This window comes from Quercus lobata, chromosome 3 (assembly GCF_001633185.2).
Source record: "Quercus lobata isolate SW786 chromosome 3, ValleyOak3.0 Primary Assembly, whole genome shotgun sequence".
NCBI lineage: Eukaryota > Viridiplantae > Streptophyta > Magnoliopsida > Fagales > Fagaceae > Quercus > Quercus lobata.
Window position 1 is genome coordinate 49,536,149 of NC_044906.1, and position 27,041 is coordinate 49,563,189.

The following is a 27,041-nucleotide window of genomic DNA, read 5'->3' on the forward strand; positions in this document are numbered from 1 at the left end:
GGTTCAGCCCTTGAGTTTAGGTGAAAAAGAATAATTTTTATTTGTTGCAAAACGGAGATGACCTTTTTCATGACAATGACTCACGCTATTAAAATTTCTACACATGTATGGATGAGATGAGCTTTTGTGGCCATAGTCTAAAACATCACTGCCTAAGATTAAGGTTAATGATTTTTGAGAACATCAATGACACAGTTAATGATGGTTTTATGTCCCTCTTAAAAAGGCTTGTCACTTGGTGGAGGGTCTCAACTATTTTAAATACACCCCTTTGCTTAAGAAGAGTGTATATTGAATTTTATAATGGATTTAAAAGAGTTGGTTACTTCCAAAACCAACCTATGAATTAAAGATAGAATTTATTATAATTACTAGGTATGTATGATGAATTTTTTTTTTTTTTTAGAAACGTATGATGAATTCAATAGTAATAAAAATAATAATAATGACTCTTAACATATAGTTTAATAAAATATTGTGACCATCTAAAAACTAATCAAAATTATAATATGATGAAGGTGTACCTGAGTGAAAGAAGCTAATATAAGCATTTATATATATATATATATATATATGTGTGTGTGTGTGTGTGTGTGTGTGTGTGTACACGTATGTGTATAGACTATAGAGGAGGGTAGAGTCCATCCAAGAAAGGTATCTAAATGTTGCCTCTCCATATAATGGAAGGCTAAATAGAAATTAGGAAATGAGAATGCCAGGCGATATGGCATCCACCTCGGTCCCCACCGGATCACAAGAGGAATATGACCCCGTACTAACCCCTTAAGTCACAACCCCTCATGACACATGTGCTTCCAAACCCATCTTTGTAACCTTCCCATTATCTTAAAATATAAACTTTGGCTTGGCCATATTATTAATTAGAAATTTTGGAGCATGAGTGAGAGAGATAGAGCTAAAGAGAGAACCCTTCCAAAGATTTGTGCCTTCCGATGTTGATGTTTTTATGTGGGTTCTAATTAAACTCAACTGATAAAATCTCTTATTATCTAATAAGAAATTTGGAATTTAAACTCCCCTGACAGCGAAAACTAATTTAGTATTTTTGTTTAATGATAAAAAATAATAATCATAAAACAGATGCAATAGTTTGAAAGTTTATTGTATCTAAAAAAAAGAAACGAAAGAGATGTTGATGTTTTCATATGTAGGGAGAGGAGTGGTACCCTCACCAATAATTTGTCCAAAGTCCAAACAAAGAAAAAAAAAGTGGCTTTAATGGAAAGGGCCATTCATAAGCATTAGCCATTAAGTAAAGATTAGAGCAAATGATTCAATGGGATAAGAGAGGTTGAGAAGGAAAGCAGAGGTGGAGAAATTTTTACTTAGTGGTAGGGTACGATGCCCTTATCAACTTATTTAAGTCTAACTTAACAACACATCACAATTTGCGTGAGTTGGGGGAAGAAATAAAAATCAATCAAATACATAGAAATAAAATATTCGCATCTTTTATTTTATTTTATTTTTTTCTACACCCCCAATGACAAAGAAAAAGAAAGAAGTTGAACTTTTCAAAATTCGAATATAAACAAATTGACAAAATATTACGATGGAAAAATAGATGTGAATATACCAGAAGAAAAAAGAAGTAGCACAAAAAAGGCGATTAATATCATATATATATATATATATATATTATACACAAAGAAAATGACCCATATGGTGCAGTGCAAGTGCTTAAGAAAGGTACTGATTAGAATATGAAAATATATTATTGCCCTTAATATATTAGATTTCCAAAACGAGGAAGCAAGTAAAAGTAACCTTTTTTTTTGTAATAAAAGAAAGAAAATTAAGAATCCCATTAATTGAGAATTAAAGATAATGACTGTAATAAATAATACCAAAAAAACCCTAATATGGGGTTAAGGGTCAATAGCTGAATAGTATAACCCAGTAAAATAAATATCAAATTTAAAATAAATTTAAAAAAAAAAAACACTCAAAAGCCCAATAAGTGATTAATAAGTTCCTCTCCTTCCTCCCTGTGTCTCTAATCTCTCTTTCTCTCTCTCTCTCTCTCTCTCTCTCTTTAGAGATACATGAATTCGCTCTCTACCTCTAAACGCTGTAACGGAGGTCTCTCATAAAACGCCGTTACTTTCTACGGAGAGAAAAGGGTTATTTAAGCACGTGTCGTTTTTTGAAAAAATTTTATAATTTTTTATTTTTTATTTAATTTTTTTTTGGGGGAGGAGGGGTTTATCGTTTTTATGTTAATGATGGCTTTGGAGCAGCAATTAAGTCAGGCACAAAACCCCGTTGACGGCGAAGCTGACGGCGTTACTAACGGCGTCGAGGCTGCGCGGCCGACGTCGTTTGTTGACGGCGACAAAACGCCGAGACTGCCACGGTGGACGCGGCAGGAGATTCTGGTCCTGATACAGGGGAAGCGGGTGGCGGAGACTCGGGCGAGGCAGCGTGGCAGGTCGGCCGGGTTGCCATTCGGGTCGGGTCAGGTGGAGCCGAAGTGGGCGTCCGTGTCGTCGTACTGCAAGCGACACGGGGTGAACCGGGGCCCCGTGCAGTGCCGGAAGCGGTGGAGCAATTTGGCCGGCGATTACAAGAAGATTAAGGAATGGGAGTCTCAGGTGAAGGAGGAAACGGAGTCGTTTTGGGTCATGAGGAATGATTTGAGGAGGGAGAGGAAGTTGCCCGGGTTTTTCGATAAGGAGGTTTATGATATCCTCGATTCCGGGTCGGGTGGGGCTCCGGAGACCTCAATTCCTGGCCTCTCTTTGGCTTTGGCGGCTCCGGGTTCTGCGGCGGAGGACACGGAGGCGGATGCCGGAGTTTTGTTCGATAGTGGAAGAACCGCCGCCGCGGAGGATGGGCTGTTCTCGGATTTCGAGCAGGATGAATCGGGTCGGAGTCGGACCCCCGAAAAAGAGGCTCCACCGGTTCCAAAGGAGGTTCCTGCTCCTACGCCAATTTCCGGTAATTGCTGTTGAGGACTTTTCAATTTTTGAGTTTTTTTTTTTTTTTTTTTGGATTGTTCTGAATTATAAATCTTTAATTTTTTTTTTTTTTTTTTTTTGGTATAAAAGAAGAAAAAAATTAGATATATCTAGCGTGGCTTTCAGTGGGAATTGTTATTGTAGTCGTGTAGTGGTGGCCTTTTCTGTCCTCTTATTTATTGGTTTTGTATAGATTTTAGAGAAGTGTGATGTTTTATAAAGTGTTGGTAGGATTTTTTTAATGGATTTGGTGAGAAGCTTTTTTTTTTTTTTTTTGGTTTTGGGTTTTTGTGAAAGTCATGGGTCATAATAAAACTTCATTTCCTTTTTGTTGTTTTGTTAAGGTTTTGGATGAACTCTTTAGGACCAAAAATGGTTATTGGAAAATGTTTTGCCAATAATTTGTGTTTGTTTTGATTTCCTTGTGTTTTTTAAACAGAGAAGCAGTATCAACCAGTACTACGAAGCTGTCAGGGTCAAGGTAAGGCTATTTTCCTGCTTGCTTTTCGGAATGATACATCTTGTTACTGATCTAGTGCTCTTGAGTCTTGATCTTAATAATGGGTTAAAAAAAAAAAAAAAAAAAAAAAAAAAAAAAAAACTTGAGCATAAAGTAATTGGAAAAAACTTTGGTGGCGGATTGAGAAAAAGCCCTAATTGGTTCGTAGTTAACAATGTTGACTTTTTGTAGGACAAGTATCAGTTGGACTCAACTTACCACGCAATTCAGCCTTTGATTGTCTTAGGTGTTTGTTAGAAAATGCACAAATTGATTTGTTATGGGATTACGTTTTGAACAAACAGATTGATTAGCATGTGAAAATAATGATCAACTAGGTGAAGCCAATGTTTTCAAACGAACATCAAGTTGCAAAGTAAAAGTTGATAAGATCACGTGTGTACTGGGGTTCTGATTGTTAGCCTAATGACCAGGTCACAATCCGGGATTTCTTTCTTTCTTTCCCTTTTGTTTTTTGTCTGTTTTGATTCAACTTGACCTTTTGGGTCCTGCTTTTTCATGATAAACTGTTTAAACAAAGTTGTCATGCTTATGTTGGATTGCAGTATGCTCGTTGAGACTATTTGCATCATATAATTGTAGTCTGTTTACAATTCTGAACTGTGTGTTGAACTTAGAGCCTTTTAGAAGTAGCTACAAAAATTACTGCACTATCTGTAGCCCTTTCCATGATATCTACCAATTATCTAAGTTTTAAACGCTGCTGCCAAGAGCCTTATAGCTCAGTGATATTGCTTGGTCTCCTTTACAGGAAGAAATATGGTTTAAATCCCAACCCCCCCGCGACTATTGTAACAATTGAATTAAAATGATACGTGTGTACACACACTCAACATAGGATTCTTGTCAGAACTACAGTTCATATGCAGCTCTGGATAATTGTTAATATGTGAAATCAACTTAGTTAATTCAGGATAGTCTTAGCTATCAACCTTGATGTCAACATTGGTGACTTTGATCAGATATCTAGCCCGTTTTTGCTTTCCACTTTGGTGTCTAATGTCTTGTCCGATCAGCCATAGGTTATGCCCTTTTGTTGGATCTGATGTTTTGGAAATAGTTGTCTATCACGTGATACTGGAATATGTTTGAGAACCACTTGAAGGCTCATGCTTGTTAATTTGACAATGCTCAAATTAAACAGAAATTCTTTGAGTTGCACTGAATTTCATACAATTTAAATTCTTTATCAAATGCCATTCATCTGGTCAGTCAGACTTGACCTTCATGATGCACTGGTTACCTTCTGCTTTAGACCATGTGTTTGCATTCTGTATTAGGTAAGAAAATACAGGTTTCTGTAATAGTGGAGTTCTGAGTTAGGTGTGCTAAGAACATATTTTAATTATTGACACGAATAATAAGAATTTTGTTGATTGAATAAGTAGAACTATATTTTGTTCATGACACTTTTTTCCATCTGCAGGTACAACAAACGAGAAACAGCCAGCTTCAAATCCTGAGATAGGATCTACGTCTCAAGAGGGACGGAAGCGAAAAAGGCTTGCAATAGAAGAAGATGAGGAAACAGTTAGTCTGCAGAATCAGTTGGTTGATGTACTAGAAAAAAATGCGAAAATGCTGAGTGCTCAACTTGAATCTCAGAATGTGAATTTCCAACTGGATCGCGAACAGCGGAAAGATGATGTTAGTAGTTTGATTGGTGTTCTTAATAAGCTTGCAGATGCTTTAGGGAGGATCGCAGATAAGTTGTAGCGGACGGGAATCAGAACACGGTGTACATAACAAGAGTTCTCTCCAACATTAATAGACGATAGCAGAGGCTGAAGAATGGAAGCATGAGATTTAAGGATTTATATCTAGATGATGACATTCAATATGGCATTCAAATATGTTTTTCTTGATTTTTTCTTTTCTTTCTTTATATATCTCCTTTATTCGCCACTTGTGTGGCTTATTACTGCGTCATAGGTTACATACACAGATATTGATTACAGAATTTCAGATACCACATTTCCGCTTCTCTTCTGTTACATACCTCCAGTTTATAGGATATTCCTCTCGTTAATGTTTTTGTGATTGTACAAGTTCTTGATTTTAGTCAGCTTTATAAGCTTTTATTTTTTTATTTCTGCCTTGCCTATAGGAAGAATTATTAATGTTACCTTCTTAAGCATGCCTGGCAAGCATCTGGGAATTTTCACTGCTCATAGATTAACGTTTGACATTCTTAAGTCTCAGTGTATAGTCATGGGTATGAAAATGTTTAGACGATAATATTGTTACCCAAAAGAGAATTACATTTTAAATTCTATGATATAGGCTCTAAGAAATTAATCTGTGAAGATTTAAAAGGTAACCATTTAAATCCCATAGTTTAAAAAGTAACAAATTAAACCAGTAAGATATGAAAATAGTAACGAATTAAACCCTCTACCTATATTAATTTTTGAACATAATGATTTTTTTGACAATGATGTTGATCTTAAATGTTTTGAGGTTTAATTTGTTACTTTTAAAATTCTTGGAGTTTAATTCGTTCTTTTTAAAATTATAGAGTTTAATTTATTACTTTTAAAAATATCATATTTAATTTGTTATTTTTAAAATTATAGGAATTTTTTTTAACGAGTGTTTAGAGCTCTTCTGGTGCCTCCTATTCTCAAAGTTTGTGTAGTCCCTTGCCCCATACATTAGGTAATTACAACTTGCAAAGAATGATCCCTTGATGATGGTCTTAAGATATTGGTTAAAGATTTCAAATTCGAGACTCAATAGATCTCATAATATAAGATTTAATTTGTTACACCAATTAATTATAAGATTTAAAAATAAATTTATTCCCTTTTTTTGGTTAGATATAAAAGGAAAAAGAATGTTGGGAGGTGGAATAGAACTTATGACAAAAACCATTAAACGTCCACATGATTTTTTAATGGGTAAACTACATATTCGATCTCTATCCTTTACACCAATTATATTTCAATTTGGTCACTAACTTTTTAATTGTGTCAATTTAGTCTTTAACCTTTCAATGTCGTGTCAATTTAGTCTCTACCGTTATATCTTGGATGAAAATTACTAACATGGCAAACAACCAAAATAAAATTTTAGTTTATTCTCACATCAATAGAAGTCAATTTTTTATTTTAGCCATTAAGCACGTCATTAATTTTCATCCAAAGGATATTGCAGTGACTAAATTGACACGGTACTGAAATGTTAGGGACCAAATTTACACAATTGAAAAGGTAAAGATCAAATTGAAATATAATGTATAGGATAGACCAAAAATGTATTTACCCTTTTTTAATTGGAAAAACAAAAATGGGAAAAATTACACTTTACCACCCTAAACTATACACTAGATTATACTTTGCACCCTAAACTATCACACTTTGCACACTCACATTACTTTTACTGTTTTTTTTATTTTATTTTAATGAACGTTACTTTTACTGTTAAGTTAGATAGAAATTTATATCACATGAATTGCACATGATTTTCGCTTAGGTGTCACACTATTTAAAGGCCAAAACACCCTTTTCACAGACAATTAAAAACAAAATGCTATTTTTTTCTGGTCTTTCTCTCTCTGGTATAGCCTTCCCCTCTCTCCTGCCCAGCAACTCTTCCCCTGTATGACTAACTGTATTTCTTTTCCGAGAACATCAAAGGTTAAAGCTGGCACCGTATGACCGACTACATTGTATTTTATAAAGCACTGAAGGACATTGCAATGAGTTTTAATTTTCAAAGAACTACGTAATATTGCTAGTCCTTTAATTCCATTAAACAAGAGCCAATTCAACACCATCTTTGCGTTGCTTGTAATAACTAATGAGCTAATCTTGGAAATGAATAGCAAAACAAGACCGACATGTTTTAATCTATTTCCCTCTATTTGGAAAACCGAACATAAAGTCAAATAATTCCCAGAAAACAAGGGTGGTATGTTTAGGCAAGCCCAAAAGTAGGGAAACATCCTAGCTACCAATCACTTCATTTGACCTTAGGGGGACTTGTGCTTATCAGCAATTGATTTGTGGAGAAGAGAAACTGAATAATGGTAAAGAGGAGAAGAGTTGTCATGGACAAAGAGAGAGGGGAAGAGCTGTACCTGTACGCATGAGAGAGAGAGAGAGAGAGAGAGAGAGAGAGAGAGAGAGTGAGAGAGACCTGGGAAAAAAATGAGAAAAGAAATAAGCATTTGGTTTTAATTATTAGTGAAAATGGTGTTTTGGTCTTTAAACATTGTGTCACCGAAGTAAAAATCATGTGCAAGTCATGTGATATTAATTTCTGTCTAACTTAATAGTAAAAGTAATGTGAGGGTGCAAAGTGTGATAATTGTGAGAGTTTAATGTGCAAATGTGTGCATTCGAATAATTTAGGATGCAAAGTGTAATGTAGTGTATAGTTTAGGGTGGTAAAGTGTAACTTTCTCAAACAAAAATGAAAGAAATGAAAAAAATGAAAGAGGAATTTCTGATGAAAATTCCCAGCTTATGCACTTAGTGTCGACTCAATCCCTAGGCTTAAGGATATCATTACAAAAAGGTCCTACTGCTTTAGAAAAAGGTCTTTCCCATTCTAAAAAATACCCAAATTTTTACAATAATAAATGTTTAAATTTTTTTTTTTTTTTTAAAAACCACACGCTATTTCTCCCACCTCTAAAATGGCCTCCATAAAATTAGACCAATAGAAATTCAAGCCAATTGAAACCCCAAACTAATTGGAAAAAAAATGTTGTAAATATGTTGAGTCATTAATTACGGTTAATTTTTTCTAAAGACTTTTGAGGTTTCAATTTTTTGTAAACCAATACCCTACACAATATTTAAATTAAAAATCAGATTACAACTTTACTTAACCATGCTTGAACCATGAAAATTAAAGATAAGGTAAACTACCTGTTAAAAATTAAATAAAATTTTCTTTATATTAAATTTTATTCTTGAACCATGATATTTGTCCTCTATTTGAAATTAACCTTAATTTAGTTAGTATTTATTCATGAAATTATGTGTTTAACTCATCATAATGAGCTTTTTTACAGTTAAATATAAAATGTTCCACTTAAATTTATCATTATAGGTCTCAAAACAAAGGCAAAAAACAAAAAGGAAGGTATCTACTTTATCCTTTGACGCAATTAAGCAATTAGATTCATGTTACCCCTAGACCATGTAGATTGCATTATTTCTATCAACTTTATTAATCCCAACAACTTTATTCCCATAGCTAGACCTAGCATCTCATAAATATTCACTCTCCATAATTACTAAATTTCCCTTCAAACACCCTCGCATCAGCCTCAACAAAACTGAAAGCGAGACTAGTTTTTGAACAATGGTTTGCTCAATAAATAATTTTAATTTTTTTTTTAATCTTCACACTCTTTCTCTTCATGCCAGAACAAAACAGAAGGCTCTCAATTGCAATGAAAGTAGGCACAACTGTCTTGGGTTGATTGATTTGGCCATTGTTGGTGGCTATCTAAGCATGAGTTGGTCGATTAGGCGATGGGTGTGGGGTAGTCAAGCTGGTTGGGTTGTGAGCTGGGTGGAGGATGCCGGTTGTTGTGGGTCACCATTGTTCATTTGTTTGGTTTCTTTCTTTTAGCTAAAGTAGGTCTGTTTGATATATGTTTCGGGTTTGATTGTTGATGTTGTGATTTGATTGTTTGATATGGATTTGAGGCAAGGCTGTGATTGTTTGATCTGGAAGATATGTGAACAAAAAATTAGGATAGAAAAAATATATATATATATTTTTGAAAATAATAGTTGATTAGTTAAAGTAGCAAAAGTTGGATATTTATAATAAATTTGACTAAAAATACACTGAGCCTAATATGAATACTCTAGGGAACTAGAAAGCATGAGAGCCCATATAAAATAAAAATAAGTAAAATGTTTGGTTTCAAAAATGTTTGAAGGCAACCATTAAAAAGAAAATGACATGTTTCCCATCATGACTCACTTGGTTGGTTGGGTTAAGTAAGTCATGCGACCAGAGCTCAATTTTTTGCAGGCAAACATGCCAATAACCTTCTAGCTCATTTAGGAGCTCCTGGTGTTTCCAAGAAAAACGTTCAATGATCAAACAACACCCCCCCCCCCCCCCCTCTCTCTCTCTCTCTCTCTCTCTCTCTCTCTCTCACAAATATTGAATTATCTGAAAAAAAGAAAAAAGAGGTGAACATATAATGGATATTGTGACTTGCATACGATCATATCAGGCAACTGATTATAAGCCATTGCTAGCATAGCTTAATTGCAAAGTTACCGATATGTACTCCATCACAAAATATATGAATCAACTGGGGTAAACGTTTAAGTGACAATGCTATTCATTCACAAAAGATATTCTTACAGAATGTAGCATTCTCATACACTAGTGATAGGAACTAATGATAGGATTTGAACTATGGCATGAGTTTTGCAACATACCAATGGGCCAAGAGCCCAAGACATCTGTCATCTCATATGCACTACTGTTTAATGACTGATAATCCCACAAAGCTACAAACAAAAGACAATAAGCTTATGTGATAAAAGAGTTCAAAAGATACCATGAGATTTCTGTCAGAAATCTATCATGAACCATCGCTCAAGCCTGCCTGTCTGAAACTTCAGAGAACATCAAGAATCATCGTCATCTGACCTTGACTTTGTACGATACCTCCGACCAGATTTTTGAAAACCAGCACTTCCGTCTGCTGCACTTGTTTGTGATTCATCCTCCTCCATTGCACTAACTTCATTTTGGGCTTCCCCAGCCGCAATTCCTACAAGAAAGCCTGCTCGATGCAAGAACTGCTTACGATCTTCTTCCATGTTTTGATTTAACACACCACTATCACTTACTGCTTTGGCATCACTAGTCTTTTTCTTTGGAATAAAGATCACAGACTTTGACAGATCAACTGAAGTATCAGCTGGCTCTAACCTTGACTCTGGAGGCTTTGATTTATTTACAAGATTAATGAAGTCCATATATGCTTGAGCATTAGATTCTTCATCAAATTCACTCGTTGAATCAAAACTATAACGTGTATACTTGGAAGGATTTAGTAAATAATCCGGTAACCTAGAAGCATTTTGGCCTTCCAGAGTTCCATCATCTGAACCCGTAGGCTCCATCAAGGAGGCAGCCATAGTCCTTTCTTCTTCTTCAAAAACACTTCCAACACTAGGGTCAAACCTGACACGTTTTTGTGGCTTAAAAACGGCATTATTGTCCTTCCTCTTCAATATGGACCTCAGTTGCTTACAATCTTCAGATGTTTCTACATGCTGCCCCTTAACTTCCGAGTCATGAGCACCGCCAGAATTGTACTTTTGACCTTCAGCTTCATCTTCATCTTCTTTTAGCCTAATTTTTGCAGCCAGGTGATTGGCACGTGGATCCTTTGCAGTACTAGTACCATGTAATGAATTGGTAAGCACATTGTGAGAGTTCAAATAAGACCCATGATCAGAAACATCTCCCATAAACACACGATCACCCGCATTTTCTCTGCCTGTAGCCACTTTGTCAAACTCATCTTCCTCTTCCTGCAACCAGTTCCAATCAAATAAGCAAAACAAAGAGAGTAAGCCTCCACCAGAAAAAGAACAAGTAAAAGAAAAACAAAGAGCCCATGATAGTACTATTTTCAACTTACATATAGACACTCTTATCGGTATTCTTCGACAACATTGATGACATCTACGGCTCTTCCCCCCTACAGCATCCATGCCACCCCATACAAGTACATTGCTCATGTAAAAAAAAAAAAACCATAGGGCATCCATATTCAACAGATTCGGGTTTTTTTTTTTTTTTTTTTTTTTTTTAAACGTAAGGAAGCTTTCTAAAGAATAGCCCTTTGGACTCGCTTCTAACCAGTAAAACCTATAGACAACTGACCCCACCTGCTAAAACCAGTTGCCATATAATCCAAGGGCGTTCACCCCTAACAAGCTAAGCAGAGTATATATGCTCATGCCCAAGAGTATAGACCCCCACCCACCATAACTAGTTGCCAGGTAATCCAACCGCATTCACCTCTGACGGACTAAGCAGTTTATGCTCATGCCCAAGAGCTCAGATTCGGGTATGATATTTATTAATTAGTTGATATATTGTCAACATTTCCCTCCAACTACAATTTTTCGCTCATTATAATTGTTGTTATTGTTTAATCCTCAACACATTACTTGGGCATATATGATTGGTAAGTTAAAAGTAACTTTTGAACCCCACTCATTCTCGCAGATGAGAAAGTGCCATTTGAGTCAAAGCTCATGGTCACTTAGGCATATTCAACGCTCAAAGAGTTGCAATACCATGTAAAGACCAATCGCTTCCTACTTTGTTTGAAGTTTCAACATCTTGTCCTACTTAAAAACCATCAAACTAAATAGCTATTCGAGAAATATCATTATTATTACCCTATTTTATAACTAGTTTCCACAATACGAGTGACCCTTAGACACTTAACATTAATATTTTTTTTTATTGATATCCTTTATACCAAAAAACAAAAAAAAACAAAAAACAGATAAATTAAGATCAAAATTATGCAAAATGAAAAGAAACAAACCTCGCGGTCGAGAGTGGGGTCCAAGCCGATCGAAGATCTGATTTCCCATTCGTCTATATCAGCATCTCCGCCTCTAAACGACCGATCGGACTGTTCATCCGCGTCGTCGTTTTGGTCATCGAGCTCTCTACGAAGCTTTCTTCGCGAAGCTCTTTGGTCTTTCTTAAAGCACTCGTCGAACGCCGATGAGCACGGCGTGTCGTCGCGATCGCGTGTGTCGTTACTTTCTCGCCTCCATTCTCGTCGCTCGACCTCGCCGTCGGTGAGTGACCACGGCGATGATTTCGAGGATGCGAGGGATCCGAACACCTTTTCGACTCGGGCTCGGAAGCTATCGTCTACGGATTCTGAGGACGCCATTGAAGGAGAAGGAGATTTTTTGAGGTTTTCGTTCGGTGTGTATTGTGTATTGTGTTTGTGTGAGTGTGTGATCCTTTTAACAAGGAAAGACGAAAGGAACCGCCTGTCGGTCATTAATGGTTTCAGCGGGGTGTTTAGGTAATTTGCAAACTTTGGGCTTTTTCTTTTTTTAGAGAAGGATATTTGGGGCTTCTTTTTTCTATTATGGTTTAGGTTGGGCTGGCAAAATTTGCCAAATAGTAGTTTTTTAGAAAAAATTTTGCTACATAACATGCGGATGAAACATTTTAGTTAGTTAGATTGTTTTTGAAAATCGAGTTTAAGAAACTTGAGTTCCAACCCATTCCCTCTTTAAATGAAGTCTGACATGGACCAAAAAAAAAAAAAGGTGGAACTCGAGTCTAAGAAACTCGAGTTCCGTGTGAAAAAACTTGGAACTCGAGTTCCATTTTTTTTTTTTTTAAAAAGACAGTCTAACTAATTAAAATGTTTCCTCCACATGCTTTTTTGCTAATATTTTTCCAAAAATATGTTTTTCTGTAAATTTTTCCGGTTGGGCTTGTTTTTCCTTTTTAAATGGGACCATAATGATAATGGGCCTGAGCTTTGTCTTGTTTTTTGGCCCACGTTGGTTTTCGGATGTTGTCCATGGATGTTGGTCATATTTTTTTTTTTGAAACCGAAAACAAACAACATTCATGCAATATTTAAAGAACTTGAATCTAAATACAATACCTCTAAGGCAGGTTGTGGTGACTGTTCCAGCTATACAACATTATCATCTATGTGGTAAGCATAGCGAGCCAGAGAATGGGCTACAAAGTTTGCACTACGATAAACACAACTAGCAGAGAAGCTCCTAAGACTTGCAGCTAAACATTGAATGTCTTCATATATCAGTCTCAATTGAGACAGATTGACAGCTAGGGATGAAATTGCTTTCATGACATTTACATTATTTCCCTTTAAGATAATCTCTGAGAAGCCTACATCCACCACAAATTCCATTGCTTTCCAACATGTCAACACCTCTGCCTCCTCGCTATCCAGTACTAGTGGTCCCTTAGGTGATAGAGCCGCCATCACTAACCCCATCTCATTTCAAACCACTACACCACAACCAGACGCACCTATCTATGTAAATACAGCAGCATCAAAATTCAATTTGTAAACGGAGCCCGATGGTGGCCTCCGTGACTGCCTTGGCACTGCATGTGCAGGAATAGCAAGCTAGTTTTGAGCCTCCTTATACTCCTCTAAGTAGTCTCTTGCTCTTATATTTAGCTGAGTTGGGTCCTATAGCTTACCTCCATGGACAACTGTATTTCTTTGGTTCCAAATTAGCCAACATTGGACTAAAAAAAGTTCAAACTCCTCCATGGACAACTTGTTCAACATAGCTATAAATAGTTGCAATATATCTTCTTGACCACCGGCGCACTTCTGAATTCAAATTGAACATCCAGCCTAGACATCTTAAGCCTCACCACATTCCCACAATCTATGAACAACTTATTCAGAAGCTTGTTTACATATACTGCAAATCCCATTTTCTATAACCCTTCTTTTAACCAAATTTTGTCGTGTTGGCAAATATCTTGGCATGCTCTCCAACCAAAAACTTTTATCTTGTTTGGCACATGAAGCTTCCATAGTTTTCCCCAAACCTGACCACCTACCATTGGTTCCGAGCTCTCTACCATCCCATTATCTTCCTTGGAAATCAATCTAGCTATGTGATAGCCTGACTTCACCAAGTAAGGCCCATTCTTATTATACATCCACAAGACTGAATCACAAACATGTCTTCTGCTTAGAGGAATTTGAAGAATTTCTTCTACATTAGTCCAGTGAAAATTAGATTCAATCAAATCATGATCCCACCAATGAATTCTCCAATCAATCAGATCCGACACTCTCCACTCCCATTCCTCTTGTGTTGATGGATGAATTACCATATTTGTTGGATGGTTCGGGATCCACTTGTCCTGCATAACTTGAATTGTTAAGCCATTTCCCACCTCCCAACACCCTTTCCTCATAATTGGTTAAGCTGCAATTAAGCTTTTCCACACAAAAGAGCTATTTGGGATGTCTGAGGCTTCCAAAAAAATTACACCTTGGGAAATATTTTGATTTAAAACACCTATAAATAAGGGACCCATCCTCTTGTAAAAGTTTCCAACCTTGTTTTGCCAACATAGCTAGATTGAAACTCCTCAAATCTTGAAATCCCATTCCACCCTCCTTAGATTTGGTCAGGATATCCCAGCTTTTCTAGTGGATCTTCCTCTCTTCACCAATTTGTCCCCACAAAAATCTTGCACACATAGAGTTAAGTTCATCATAAAGCTTAACCGGTAGTTGAAAAACACCCATTGTGTATATAGGAATGGATTCGGCCACTGCTTTTATCAGCACTTCTTTTCCAGCTCTAGATAGTAATTTTCCTTTCCATCCTTGGATTTTTTTTCCAAACTCTTTCCTTAAGAAAAGAGGAGGTTTGGTATTTTGACCTTCCAACTAATGTAGGAAGCCCCAGGTAGGTTTCAATCCGGTCCACCTCTTAACTCCTAAGATATTCTTTATCAAATTTTTCTGCCCAATTACTATATTGCTACAAAAGAAAATTGAAGACTTCTCGAAATTGATACATTGGCTTGAAGCCGCTGCATATAGCTGCAAAGTATCATTAATGACTTGGCCTTCTTGTTGATTAGCTTGGCAAAACAGCAGAGAGTCATCAGCAAATAATGAATGAGAGATACTAGGAGCTCTCCTACATATGGAAACACCATGGAGTCGCCCATCCTCTTCGGCCTTTGCTAGCAAAGACGTGAAACCTTCTACACATAAAATAAATAAATAAGGCGATAGGGGGTCTCCTTGATGAAGCCCCCTAGATAGGAGTATGTTACCAAAAGCTTTACCATTAATACAAACTAAAAAAGAGGGTGTAGTAACACAACTTATGACCCAATCAATCCACACTGATGGGAAACCCATCTTCATCATTTTACCCTTAAGGAAATGTCATTCAACCCTGTCATAAGTTTTGCTAATATCCAGCTTCAATGCAAGTGCCCTTTTTTTTTCCTTTTTTTCTACCGTGCATAGCTTGCAAATAGGGATGGCAATTTTTGCCCGACCTGCGGGTACTCGGCCCGGCCTGGCCCTAATGGGTAGGGTTTTACCTGGTCCAATAAGGAATAGGGTCGGGTATGGATTTTAAAATAAATAATAAAAAAAACCCAACGCGGGTCCGGGTCGGGTCCAAGTTTTATAAAAAATCCGGCCCGAACCCAAACCCAGACTCGGCCCAGTAATTATGAAATTACTAAAAAATCCCTATATATATATATATATATATAGCTTAAACTAACCCTAACTCCCTCATTTTTAAGCAGCAGCTCACACCTCCCTCCTCACCCTAACTCCCTCATTTTTCAATAGCAGCTCACGCCTCCCTCCTCACCCTCACTGCCTCACAAAAGCACACCCAACAATCAGCACACGGCCTCACACCTCACACAATCACATAGGCCACAACTACCATCTTTGCTTATTACGCCTCCTCATTCTCTTGCTTTGACACTATTTGCTACAACCACGCTCTTCCTCAAGTACACCGTACTCCTCTTCTTTCTCTCTTCAGAAATTTGTAACATATTCTTTCTTGGTAGTTCATGTCAACTGAAAAGTAAGTAATTCTCACTTTTCAACAAGTGGGTTTTATCAATGTTGGATTGTATGTTACTTCTCTACTTAAAATTTTGCATTTTTATGCTATTTTCCTCATTTTTGTTGGAAGGATGGTGGAAGCCATAGGTGAAAGGATATTTATATGTGAAATGGGTATATGGGTTTACTTGAAATTGTTCTAGAATTTAATAGTATATAATTGTAGAAGAATATAATATAGAAATTTTGAAAACTATTTATTAAGAAATGTTACTGGTAATTGGTAAATAGGAAGATCATTTGATAGTATATAATTCTATTGTTTATTAAGAAATGTTATTGGTTATTGGTCATTGCATTGTTTATTAAGAATTTGATAGTATATAATTTTAAGTTTATGAAATGATCATTGCATTGTTCTAGTTTACTAAGTACATAATAATTTTCCTTTTGATAGGTTTGTACATTATTGCCAAATACAGATATGACAGTGTCAATAAGGTGAGAGCTTGAAATTTTGTTGTAAAAATGAGAGCTTGTACATTATGTTCCCCTGTTCTTTCCCTTCATATCTGCATAGTTTGTTTAATGGAAGAAATTGTTTATTATTTTTTGTGTTTGTTCAGAATACAAAGCCTAAAACGGAGATGGAAGACACAAACAAATCCGGTTCTTCCTCGCCAAGCGGCTCTCCCTTGAGAACCAAACGTTGTCCCTTGCCAGCTATGCGGTCTCTTTCGCCATTTTCACGATCACCCTCGCCATTGTCGCCTGGCAACTTACCCTCAAGATCACCATGCCCATTAAACAACAAGTAAGTGTTTGAATTTGTACTTAATCATGTTTAATTATGATTGGGTTGATAGAATTTGTGAATTTGTGCAATTATGAATTTGTGCCTATTAATTAATGAGTATGTGTAATAATAAATTTGTAAATATTTGTTTTGATTCTAACTCCCAAACTTTTGAACCAATTAGGAGTCCGAAATCCCCGACGGTGGACTTAGTGAGAGAAGACTTAGAGGTAGAGGAAAAGGGAGAGCAAGAGCCTACAAATGAGGACTTGGATACAAGTAGAAAAAGAAAGACTACCTCAGATGTTTTAGATCATTTTACAAGAAAGAAAGTTGATGGAAAATTTAAAGCCCAATGTCATCATTGTAGCAAACTTTACTTGGGTAATTCTAGCCAAGGAACAACCCATTTGCGTAATCATTTAGCAAAATGTCCACGGTTGAAGTTTAAAGATATAAGGAATATGAGACAGCAAGTCTTAATTAAACAACAAAATAAGGTGGATGGAACTAGGAGTTTAAATACTTACCAATTTGATCAAGTCAAAGTGAGGAATAATCTTGCTTGTATGGTCATCCTACATAAATACCCCCTTTCAATAGTTGACCACATTGGGTTTAGAGAATTTGTGGCTTCTCTTCAACTTATGTTTAAACTTGTCTCAAGAAATACTTTGAAGAGTGACATTCTTAAAATCTATGATAATGAGAGAGAGAGAAAGCTTTGAAGATGACGGACAAGAATGGAAGTAGGATGGCAATTACAATTGATATGTGGACTTCAAGTAACAAAAAAAGAGGGTTTATGGTCATTACTGCTCATTTTATTGATCATACTTGGACATTGCAAAGTCGGGTTTTAAGGTAATTTTTTTATCTATAAATTGAATGTTAAAGACTTTACATTTAGAATGTTCATTGAGTTATGTTAAATTGAATGTTTAGACTTTATGTTAAATTGAATGTTTTTGGAGTTATGTTATAATTATTCCTATTATTTTTCTAGGCTTGTTTATGTTCCTTCTCCACACACGAAAGATGTCCTTACTGAAGTCCTTGTTGATTGTTTTTTAGAGTGGAACATTGATAAGAAGTTGTCCACAATAACTGTTGATAATTGTAGTACTAATGATGTCATGATAAGACTTCTCTTGAATAAGCTTGATACTAGTTCTTTTATGTTAGGTGGGTTTATGTTGCATATGAGGTGTGTTGCACATATTTTGAATTTGATTATTCAAGATGGGTTGTCTCTTATTGATGATGGTATTGAAGGGATTCGTGATAGTATGATTTATTGGACTGGATCACCAAAAAGGAGACAGAAATTTGAAGAAAATGCACGTTAATTGTGTGTTCAATGCACCAAAGAATTAGTCTTAGATTGTAAAACTCGTTGGAATTCAACTTACTTAATACTTTCTACTGCATTGATTTATAAAGATGTTTTCTTGCATTTGGCTAAACGTGAAACATCTTATACTTGTTTGCCACATGATTATGATTGGGAGGTAGCCAAAGATATTTGTGGGAGGTTGGAGTTGTTTCATAGTGTGACTAAGTTTTTCTTTGGTTGTAAGTACCCCACAACTAATATATATTTTTCTTTGGTGTGTGAGTTGAAAATTGCATTGAATGAATGGAGTTTGTCTTCAAGTAAGATGATAAGTACGATGGCAGAAAGTATGCTTACTAAATTTAATTCTTATTGGGCTAATATTAGTATTGTTATAGTTGTTGCTGCTATCTTAAATCCAAGATATAAGATGAAGATATTGGAGTTTTATTATCCTAACATTTATGATGAAAATTCTGATTTGGAGATTAAAAAAATTAAGAATCTTTATTATGATTTGCTTGATGAGTATGGAAATGTAAATGAGTCCCCCATAGATAATGAAGGAAGTTCTCATATGCCTGCAAGTACTTCAAATCAAGTGGCACAAATGAAGTTAAGGTTGAGTGGACAATGTCATCTTTTGATTTGTTTGTGAACAATAGTTCTAGTAGTTCAAAGAAACATGGGAGTGCTAGAATGAAATTTGATTATTTCATTGATGAAGGAGTGTTGAAGAGGAGTAAAGACTTTGATATTTTGGCATGGTGGAAAAGTAATGGTCTCAAGTATTCTACTTTACAAAAGATTGCAAGAGATATTTTAGTCATTCCTGTCACAATTGTTACTTCAGAATTTGCCTTTAGTACTAGTAGGAGACTTTTAAGTCCACACCGTAGTAGGCTACATCCCAAGACCATAGAGACAATGATGTGTGCTCAGAATTAGTTATGGAGTGAAATCAATGGTTAGCAATTGTCTAATTTCTATTTATAAAATCAAAATTGTATTTTTATATTTGCTAGTTACAATTTGATGAAGTTTATTCCATTTTTTAATTCATTTTTGTTATAGGTTCTTCAACTATGTTTGGAGATTGTACACTTAAATCAATTCTTGATGATGGGGAGCCTAATGAAGAGGATGGGAGTTGTATCACAGTTGTGAAAGATTATACATTTTGTATTAATTTAGTAGCCTTTTTAATTTCTTAGACTTGTTGGATTAATCTGTTGGTTTGTAATTATTCTAAGCTTGTGGAATTTATTTTGTAGCTTTTTAATTTCTTGAACTCGTTGGACTTGTGATACTTATTTCTTGGACTTGTTGGATTTATTTTATTTTTATGTTTAGCTGGTGATTTTAGTTATGATTTTGTTGATTAATGATTAAATGGTTATCTTAGCTAGGTGATTTATTGATTTAAAATCTTAGTTATGATTTATTGAATTATGATATTAGTTATGATTTATTGATTTATAGATTTATAATTAACAAGTTATTTATTGATTTATGATTAGTAGCCTATGATTTGGACTGATTTGGCATTTGGGCCACGTTATCTAGGCTTGATTATGCACGCTTGAATCTGAGCAAAAATAAATTTAGGCTTGAATTCTTTTTTTTTTTTTTTGGTTGGGCCGCGGATTGGGCCCAAATCTAGCAGGGCTTAACGGGGCGGGTCTGGGCCCCAGAAAAAATAAATCCATTTAATAAATGAGCCAGGTCCAGGCAACAGGTCTTGGGCCACAAGTCGGGTTTAGGTATGGAAAAACCCGGTCCGACCCCGACCCATTGCCATTCCTACTTGCAGAGTCTCATATGCCACTAATACATTATTTGTTATAAGGTAGCCTGTGACAAAAGCACTTTGAGTTGGTGATATCAACTGGGGGAGAATCTGCTTCAATTTATTAGCCAAAACTTTGGATATGATTTTGTAGATGAAATTGGATTTCATAAATATATGATGAATAACTTAAAAGATTAAACCAGGTACTCAAGGATTAAGATGTAGTAATCTTCAAAGTGGTAGTTTATATTCATGACTTTGTATTACTACAAATATTTTATGAAGGGGTTACATGTATAATAAAGTCTTGGGATATAATTTATTAATAAGGCCTAGAGTGCAATTATATTTATATAGTGGTATTAAATATAATTAATGGTAATTTTGGGCTTGTCAGTAGTTGATAGAAAAGCCCAAAACCCATTGGAGCTAGTGTCTTATTTGTTCCCTTTTGGTCCCACTCCAAGCCACATACTAAAGCTCAATTGGAATGGCTTAAAAGGCCAGCCCAATTAGATAATCAGTCATAAGGAGAGAAATATACAAAATTTTGTATAAAATGAAATGGTGTGTATATGAATGTAAGCCACTCTTTTATTCTCCCTTGAACACACATATAAACTGATTGAGAGATTACATTTCTTAGGCACAAGTTGAATTGGAGTAAAGATTAAAAGTGTTCCCAAGTACTTCTAATCTTTGGTTTTGAATTTCACCGCACTAAGGTACACTCTCTTTTTCATATATTCTGAAATTTACATAGTACATGTTATCAATTGCAAATGAATTAGATCCGTTATTTTTCAGCTGCATATGTTTTTGTATGCGATACAAACATGTATTTTTCCAACAATTGGTATCAGAGCATCTTCAATTTCAAGTCTGTATAACATGTTTTGTGAGTTTTGGAATTACAGAGATTATACATTCATTTTTCTGCATGGTTGTTGAAATTACTATTTTTATAAAAAAAAAAAAAAAAAAAAAAAAAAAAAAAAAAAAAAAACTAATATTGATGTTATGATGTTATTTAAGTTTGATATTAAGTGTATTAAATTGAACTTTAAGGCTATAGCATCAATGGTATTCAATTTTGATCTCAAACTCAATCTATTATGTTCATATGATGGTAGTTTGTTCATGAAAAACCGTTGAAAATTATTTCACAAGTTTTGACCGATCGAGAATTCCCTTTGATCGATCGAATGTTCCTTTTCAATCGATTGAACAAGAATCGAGAATTGATCAAGTCAAGCAGACTGTTTATGTTGAATTTATTAAAATTTCGACTGATCGAGAACTCCTTTCGATCGATCAAATTCACCTTTTTGATTGATCGAATAGGAATTGAGAATCGATCGAGTCATCCAAATTGTTTATTAAAATTTTCTTCATGATTTCAATCGATCAAGAGATACATTCGATCGATCAAAAGTTGAGAATTTTGAATTTCACTAAGTGTTTTCACATTTAAAAGTGCAAGGCTATGTGTAATGAGATTACACATGTTTTCTAATTAAAAACCTTTCTTTTTAAATATTTAGTGGGTGAGAGATACAAGGGTTGGATCTCACGGCCTCCATTATCAGTTCATAGTAGTGTACCTCGTCTTGGTGTATATGCCTCGCGATCCCAAAGGAGGGTGTTTACTTCATAGTACTACAAGATTGAACTACCTGTTTAAAGTAGCGTGAATAAGCACCTCATCTTGGCGTATATGCCTTGCGACCCCAAAGGAGGGTGTTTTGTTTCATGGTACTACAAGTTTAAATACTATAAGGGAGATGAAATGTGACTACACATGATTCTAGATAATGGTGTACACTAGACCAAGTGTAATGTTAACCTCTCAAAGGAACTATGTCATTATTACTTAGAGGCTAAAGTTAATGCGGCATATTATTAATGTTTGATAAGAGTTATCATGATAGCACTAATAATGAGAATAGTTCTCAATCAATCATGATGTTTATAATATACTTGCTACCAAGAAATTGTAGACATGGATTGGGTTGTCGTTGCATATTTTATATTATAGTTTTATTAAGGTACCATACTATATGTTTACATGCTAAATTGATAGTGTTCGGTTTACTTATAATATTCATGTTTATTTTTTTCAGATTTAATCATGGCATCATTTAACCCACTTGTTGCTATTCTTAATTATAACAAACTGACTGGATCCAATTATGTTGACTGGAAAAGAAAATTGGGCATTGTTCTTACTGCTGAAGAGCACAAATATGTGCTTACTCAACCATGTCCTAACTTTCCATCATTAGATACTCCTTCTAAGGAAAAATAGAAATATGATCGTTGGCAGAAATCTAATGAGATGGCCAAGTGCTATATCCTAGCATCTATCTCAAATGTTCTACAGCATCAAATGCAGAATGTAGGACTAGTTTCGGACATAATGTTAAGTCTGAAGGAGATATTTGGTGAGCAAGGCCGTTCTGCTAGGCAAGAAATTATGAGGCAAATTTATAATACCAAAATGGCTGAAGGTACTTCAATAAGAGAGCATTGTCTTTAGATGATCTCTAATATGAATACACTGGAAGTTTTAGGTGTCGATACTGATGGAGAATCCCAAGTGTATATGATACTCCAGTCACTACCAAATTCATTCAAGGAATTCAGGCTTAATTATAATATGAACGAAAAGATTTATTCATTGTCTGAATTAATGAATGAATTAGTAGCGGCGGAAGGCATTCTTAATACATCCAGTATTGATGCTAATATGGCTGAAGCTTCTACTTCTTAACCTAAGTCGAAAGATAAGGGTAAAAAGAAGAAGAAGAAGAAGGACTTCACCAAGCAAAATTGTAAACAAATTGCCTTAGGAGTTGCCAACAAGGGAAAGAAGAAGGACTATGCCAAAGGAAAGTGTTTCCATTGTAGTGAGAAAGGACATTGGAAGAAGAATTGTCCAAAATTCAGAGCTGCTAATAATAAGGGTATGAAAAGTTCATTCCTTCTTGAAATATGTTTAGTATAAAATCCCACAGATTCCTGGTGTGTGGATTCAAGTTGTACTAACCATATCTACAATACTTTGCAAGGGTTCCAGGAGACCAGAAAGCTGAATGAAGGGGAATTCTTTCTTACTTTGGCTAATGGGAGCAGAATTCTAGTTGTAGTTGTTGGAGTGTTTAATTTATGCTTTGATTCTAGAGTTTTAATATTGGAAGAATGTCTATATGTACCTAATGTTTGTAAGAATTTAATTTCTGCAACTTATTTAGGTAAACATGGATATTGTGTTATCTTGAAAGACAATGCTGTAATAAAGAAGGATAAAGTATGATATCGCTTCGAATCAATAAGGTGGATGCTCTGGCTTCGGTGGCCTACTAAACGGTGGAAGGAAGGAATGGAATTCCAACTTTTTGGGAGTCAAGTGTCAAAATGTTCTTACCTTCATCTGGTTTAGACCGGTCCTTTATATAGAGACCCTAGGGACGGTTATTTGTCCAATAACCTCTCCAAGATTTGTGGAAGCCAATGAGTCCAGAGATAGCTTCCTCAACGGCTACTAAATTTGTAACCGCTAATGGAAGTTAACTCATTCGAGGGATTTATGGCGATAGCTACGGGTTTAGTAACCGCTACAAAGAGTCGAAAGTTTCCTAAGTGTTGCGCATTCATCCGTCCAGTGTATGACGATTTGGTCATCCCTGGACATCTGATAATCGTCCATGGACGACCTTCATGGACGAGTTTATCATCCATGGGAGACTTCATTGTTCAAGAGCAGTATTATCGTCCATGAACATCTTTTCTTCTTCTGGAGTGATTCTTAATCTTGCTTGCTCTATTGGCTCTGGACGATCCATTTGGACGAACTGGAGTTGGGACTAATTTTCCACTTCCCCATCAGTTGCCCCTTTGTTCAAAGGGTCGTCCAGGATATTGTCATGATTTTAACAAAATTTTACTTTTTTGTGAGCCACATGTCGCGAAGCTGTTGGTTGGCCAGTCATGTCGATATCGTTTCCCAAAGGAGCCGCCACGCCTCAATTTTTGAGTGGCGAGCGTCGTTTCACTGACCCTGTTGTTGGGGCCTATAAATAGTGCATTCTCTTTCATGCCCCTTACTTTCCTCTCATTTTCCCTTCTGTCATCTCGTCCAAGAGCCTCGTCTAGCTCTCCTCCTAGTCCTATCAGGTATTTCCTCTTTCATTTTAGGCTTTCATCTTAAATCTTTCTACATTTCAACCATGTCTTCGTCTAGTAGTTTAGAGAAGGAGATAGACAAGTACCAGGACGATTCTTCTGATGGTGATGAGAGTAGTGTAGATAGCTCGTCCTGTAGCGATTCCTCAGACGAGCATTATTCGTCTGGGGTTCCTGGCATTCCCTTGGAGGAATTTCAGGAACTACAACGTAGGATGGCTTCTGGATCTGGGGCTAGCTCGTCCAGACAGCCACCTAGCCCTCCTCAAGACGAGGAAGAGGATGAGGAGGATGTCATTTATAGTTGTGCCCCAGAGGTAGCATCCACCTTAGATATTGCCAAGTTAAAAACTCTTGTAGATAGATACCAAATTCCTAAAGAGCTTAACCCTCGTCTACCCAAGGCTGGAGAATGGTGTTGTTCTCCTTCCTCTGGTTTAGGGGTATACACTTCTTACTTTTTAGCTAGCTTTAGGTTTTCTCTAAATTCCTTCTGCAGAGACCTCTTCCAAAGGTTGGGTATTGGACCTAACCAACTCAACCCCAATGGTTGAAGGACGATAGTCGCCATGCAAGTGCTATGGTGTGAGGCACTGGAAGGGAACTGTCCAATTACGGTGGACGAGTTCCTTTATTGTTATAAGCCCTCGGAGATAAAGAAATTTGCTGGTTTTTACCAGTTCTCATCCAGGAGCTCTTATTACAGTTTAATAAAGGGCCGTAGCTTGTCTGACAGGCTCTGGAAAAAAGAATTTTTTATTATTTCTGGAAATTGGGCTGGGGACCCAGCTAATGTGGGTAATCCCCCCTTCCTACTTTTTACCAGCCCTCTAGGTCGTCTTCGTCCTGAGGGTATGTTTTCTTTCCATTTTATTTCATTTTTCCTTACATTTTTCCTATCTTTCAATCGTCTAACTCTTTCTCTTGGTGATGCAGCTGTTGTCCGTCCATGTTTGGACTTGGATCGGATAGACGAGGTTCGTACCTTCCCTGGGAGAACTTTCCACGATTTGGTAACTCTCAATCGTCTAGCAGCTTGGGGGCTTGGCCCATTACCTACTGCAGAAAACCTCAGTCACGAAGAGACTACCCATCGAAGTAAGTATCATCCACTTTACTTCATTTTTTTTTTTTTTTATAAATTTGATTTTCCTCGTCACAGGGATAACTACAATGAGGGAAAATAAAGAAAAAACAATAACTAGCGGGGACGAGGATGTTACTGCACCTCCAACTGCACCACTAGTCGTCCAAGCGACTTCCGTCCAAGCAGGGAAAAGGAAGTCTAAGTCGATATCCAGTGCCGTGGACCTAGATGACCTTCCAAGTCGTCAAGGCCCCAAGAAGCAAAAGCCTGGTAAGACTTCTTTTCCTAAGGTTCCCAAGTTTACACCTCCGACGGTGAACCTGGACGACCCTCTGGTGGATGTGGAGCCCGTCCAAACAATCCATCCCGTCCAGACTGATCCTCCCCCTCCAGCCAAATCCCCTCACAAGCCTAATTCGTTAGAGCCCTCTAATCATCCTTCCAATCTGGTTCTAGACAAGGGTTATGCATGGAGGACGTTCAAAGGAATCGTCACTGATCATAAAGTTAATGAATGCTACAACATGTCAGTGAAAGAATTTGAGCATTCTGGTATCCATAACCTTTTTAAGGTAAGTCTTTCCCTCGTTCTTGCGTGTAAAACTTTTTTTTTTTTTTTTAGGATGTCTAACTCCCCTTCGTCCATATGCAGGCTATGTCAAAATTTTATACAGCAACCTGCCAGGCTAAGGAGCTTGCTATAGAGGCTAAGATGGCTAAGGACAAAGCTAAGGAGCTGAACAATGAAGTTTTGCTAAAAAAGGGGGAGGTACTTAGGTTAACTGAAGATTTTAATCATCTACAAGGAAGTGAGACGAAGCTGAAGAACGAGGTGGAAGAGTTTAAAGCTGATAACCTAGAAAAGGATACCCGTATCGTCCATCTCGAAGGACAAGTCTCTGAGTTTGCCTCGTCCTTAGAGAAAGCACGTGAAGAAGCCACAGCAGCCTTCAAGAAGTCTAACGAGTACAAGAATCGTCTAGACAGCCACTATGCAGCTGGCTATGAGGACTTTCGTGCTAATGCTAAGGAGACATATCCTGACTTGGACTTCGATTCTTTCAAGCTTCCCCTCGCTAATGAAAGTTCCTTGTTGCAAACTAGTTCTGAGGATGTCAACATAATGGACGATGCTAACACTGAAGTGACCCAGGACGACCCCAAGACTAGCTTGCCCAAGTGATTGCATTTTCCTTAGAAAATTTATTTTACTTTTATTTACTTTTATTTGGAAGTGCCCGTTGTTTTGGGCTTTGTTCTTTACTCCTTTTATTCAAGTTTATCCAAGTACAATTGTCTTGTCCAAGATTATGGACGAGTCTTATATACAATCAGTTATATTTTCACAACTTTTAAGGGTTTTTTTGGACGTGGGTCGTCCATCCTTCTTTAAATTCCATGAACAAATGAATATTTTCTATTTTCACCTTCCATTGTGTTTGAATACATACATTTCCAGCTTTATGTATGAAATTTATTTTCATTATTCATATCATTTTTGTGGCTGTGTGGTTCGTCCACCCAGGAATTCAGTTTGCCTCGTCTTGAGTATAGGGGTGAATTTCTTATTACATCACCGAAATAGAGCAAATTGAATCCTTTTAGCTATCAAGTATAGTTCGTCTATGAATGACGTTCTTCTTGGTTAGCTTTTATTCATTATTCAAATTTAGGGACAATCATATTTTTGTCCTTGATAAGACTTTCCAGCAATTTCTCGTCCATGCAATGGATTGTTACGCTGGT

At 36.3% G+C, this 27,041-nt stretch overlaps 2 protein-coding genes across 2 annotated transcripts; one reads left to right on the forward strand and one right to left on the reverse strand.

The window, feature by feature from the left end:
- The first annotated feature begins 1,971 nt into the window (after nucleotides 1–1,971).
- Nucleotides 1,972–5,590, forward strand: LOC115982530 (trihelix transcription factor ASR3). The gene is made up of 3 exons (XM_031105155.1): nucleotides 1,972–2,961; nucleotides 3,421–3,462; nucleotides 4,928–5,590. Exons 1-3 carry the CDS (start codon nucleotides 2,238–2,240, stop codon nucleotides 5,215–5,217), a joined length of 1,056 nt encoding a protein of 351 aa, XP_030961015.1. The 5' UTR covers nucleotides 1,972–2,237; the 3' UTR covers nucleotides 5,218–5,590.
- Nucleotides 5,591–9,782: 4,192 nt separating this feature from the next.
- LOC115982052 lies at nucleotides 9,783–12,497 on the reverse strand. Its single transcript, XM_031104542.1, has 2 exons — nucleotides 12,059–12,497; nucleotides 9,783–11,027 (listed from the first exon to the last, which is right to left on the reverse strand). Exons 1-2 carry the CDS (start codon nucleotides 12,416–12,418, stop codon nucleotides 10,113–10,115), a joined length of 1,275 nt encoding a protein of 424 aa, XP_030960402.1. The 5' UTR covers nucleotides 12,419–12,497; the 3' UTR covers nucleotides 9,783–10,112.
- Nucleotides 12,498–27,041: the final 14,544 nt, after the last annotated feature.

Coding starts and splice junctions, on each gene's coding strand:
- LOC115982052 (XM_031104542.1), bottom strand. CDS start 12,418: ATGGCGTCCTCAGAATCCGTAGACGATAGCTTCCGAGCCCGAGTCGAA. Junction 11,028..12,058: donor ACCCCACTCTCGACCGCGAG/GTTTGTTTCTTT, acceptor AACTGGTTGCAG/GAAGAGGAAGATGAGTTTGA.
- LOC115982530 (XM_031105155.1), top strand. CDS start 2,238: ATGTTAATGATGGCTTTGGAGCAGCAATTAAGTCAGGCACAAAACCCC. Junction 2,962..3,420: donor TGCTCCTACGCCAATTTCCG/GTAATTGCTGTT, acceptor TTTTTTAAACAG/AGAAGCAGTATCAACCAGTA. Junction 3,463..4,927: donor ACGAAGCTGTCAGGGTCAAG/GTAAGGCTATTT, acceptor TTCCATCTGCAG/GTACAACAAACGAGAAACAG.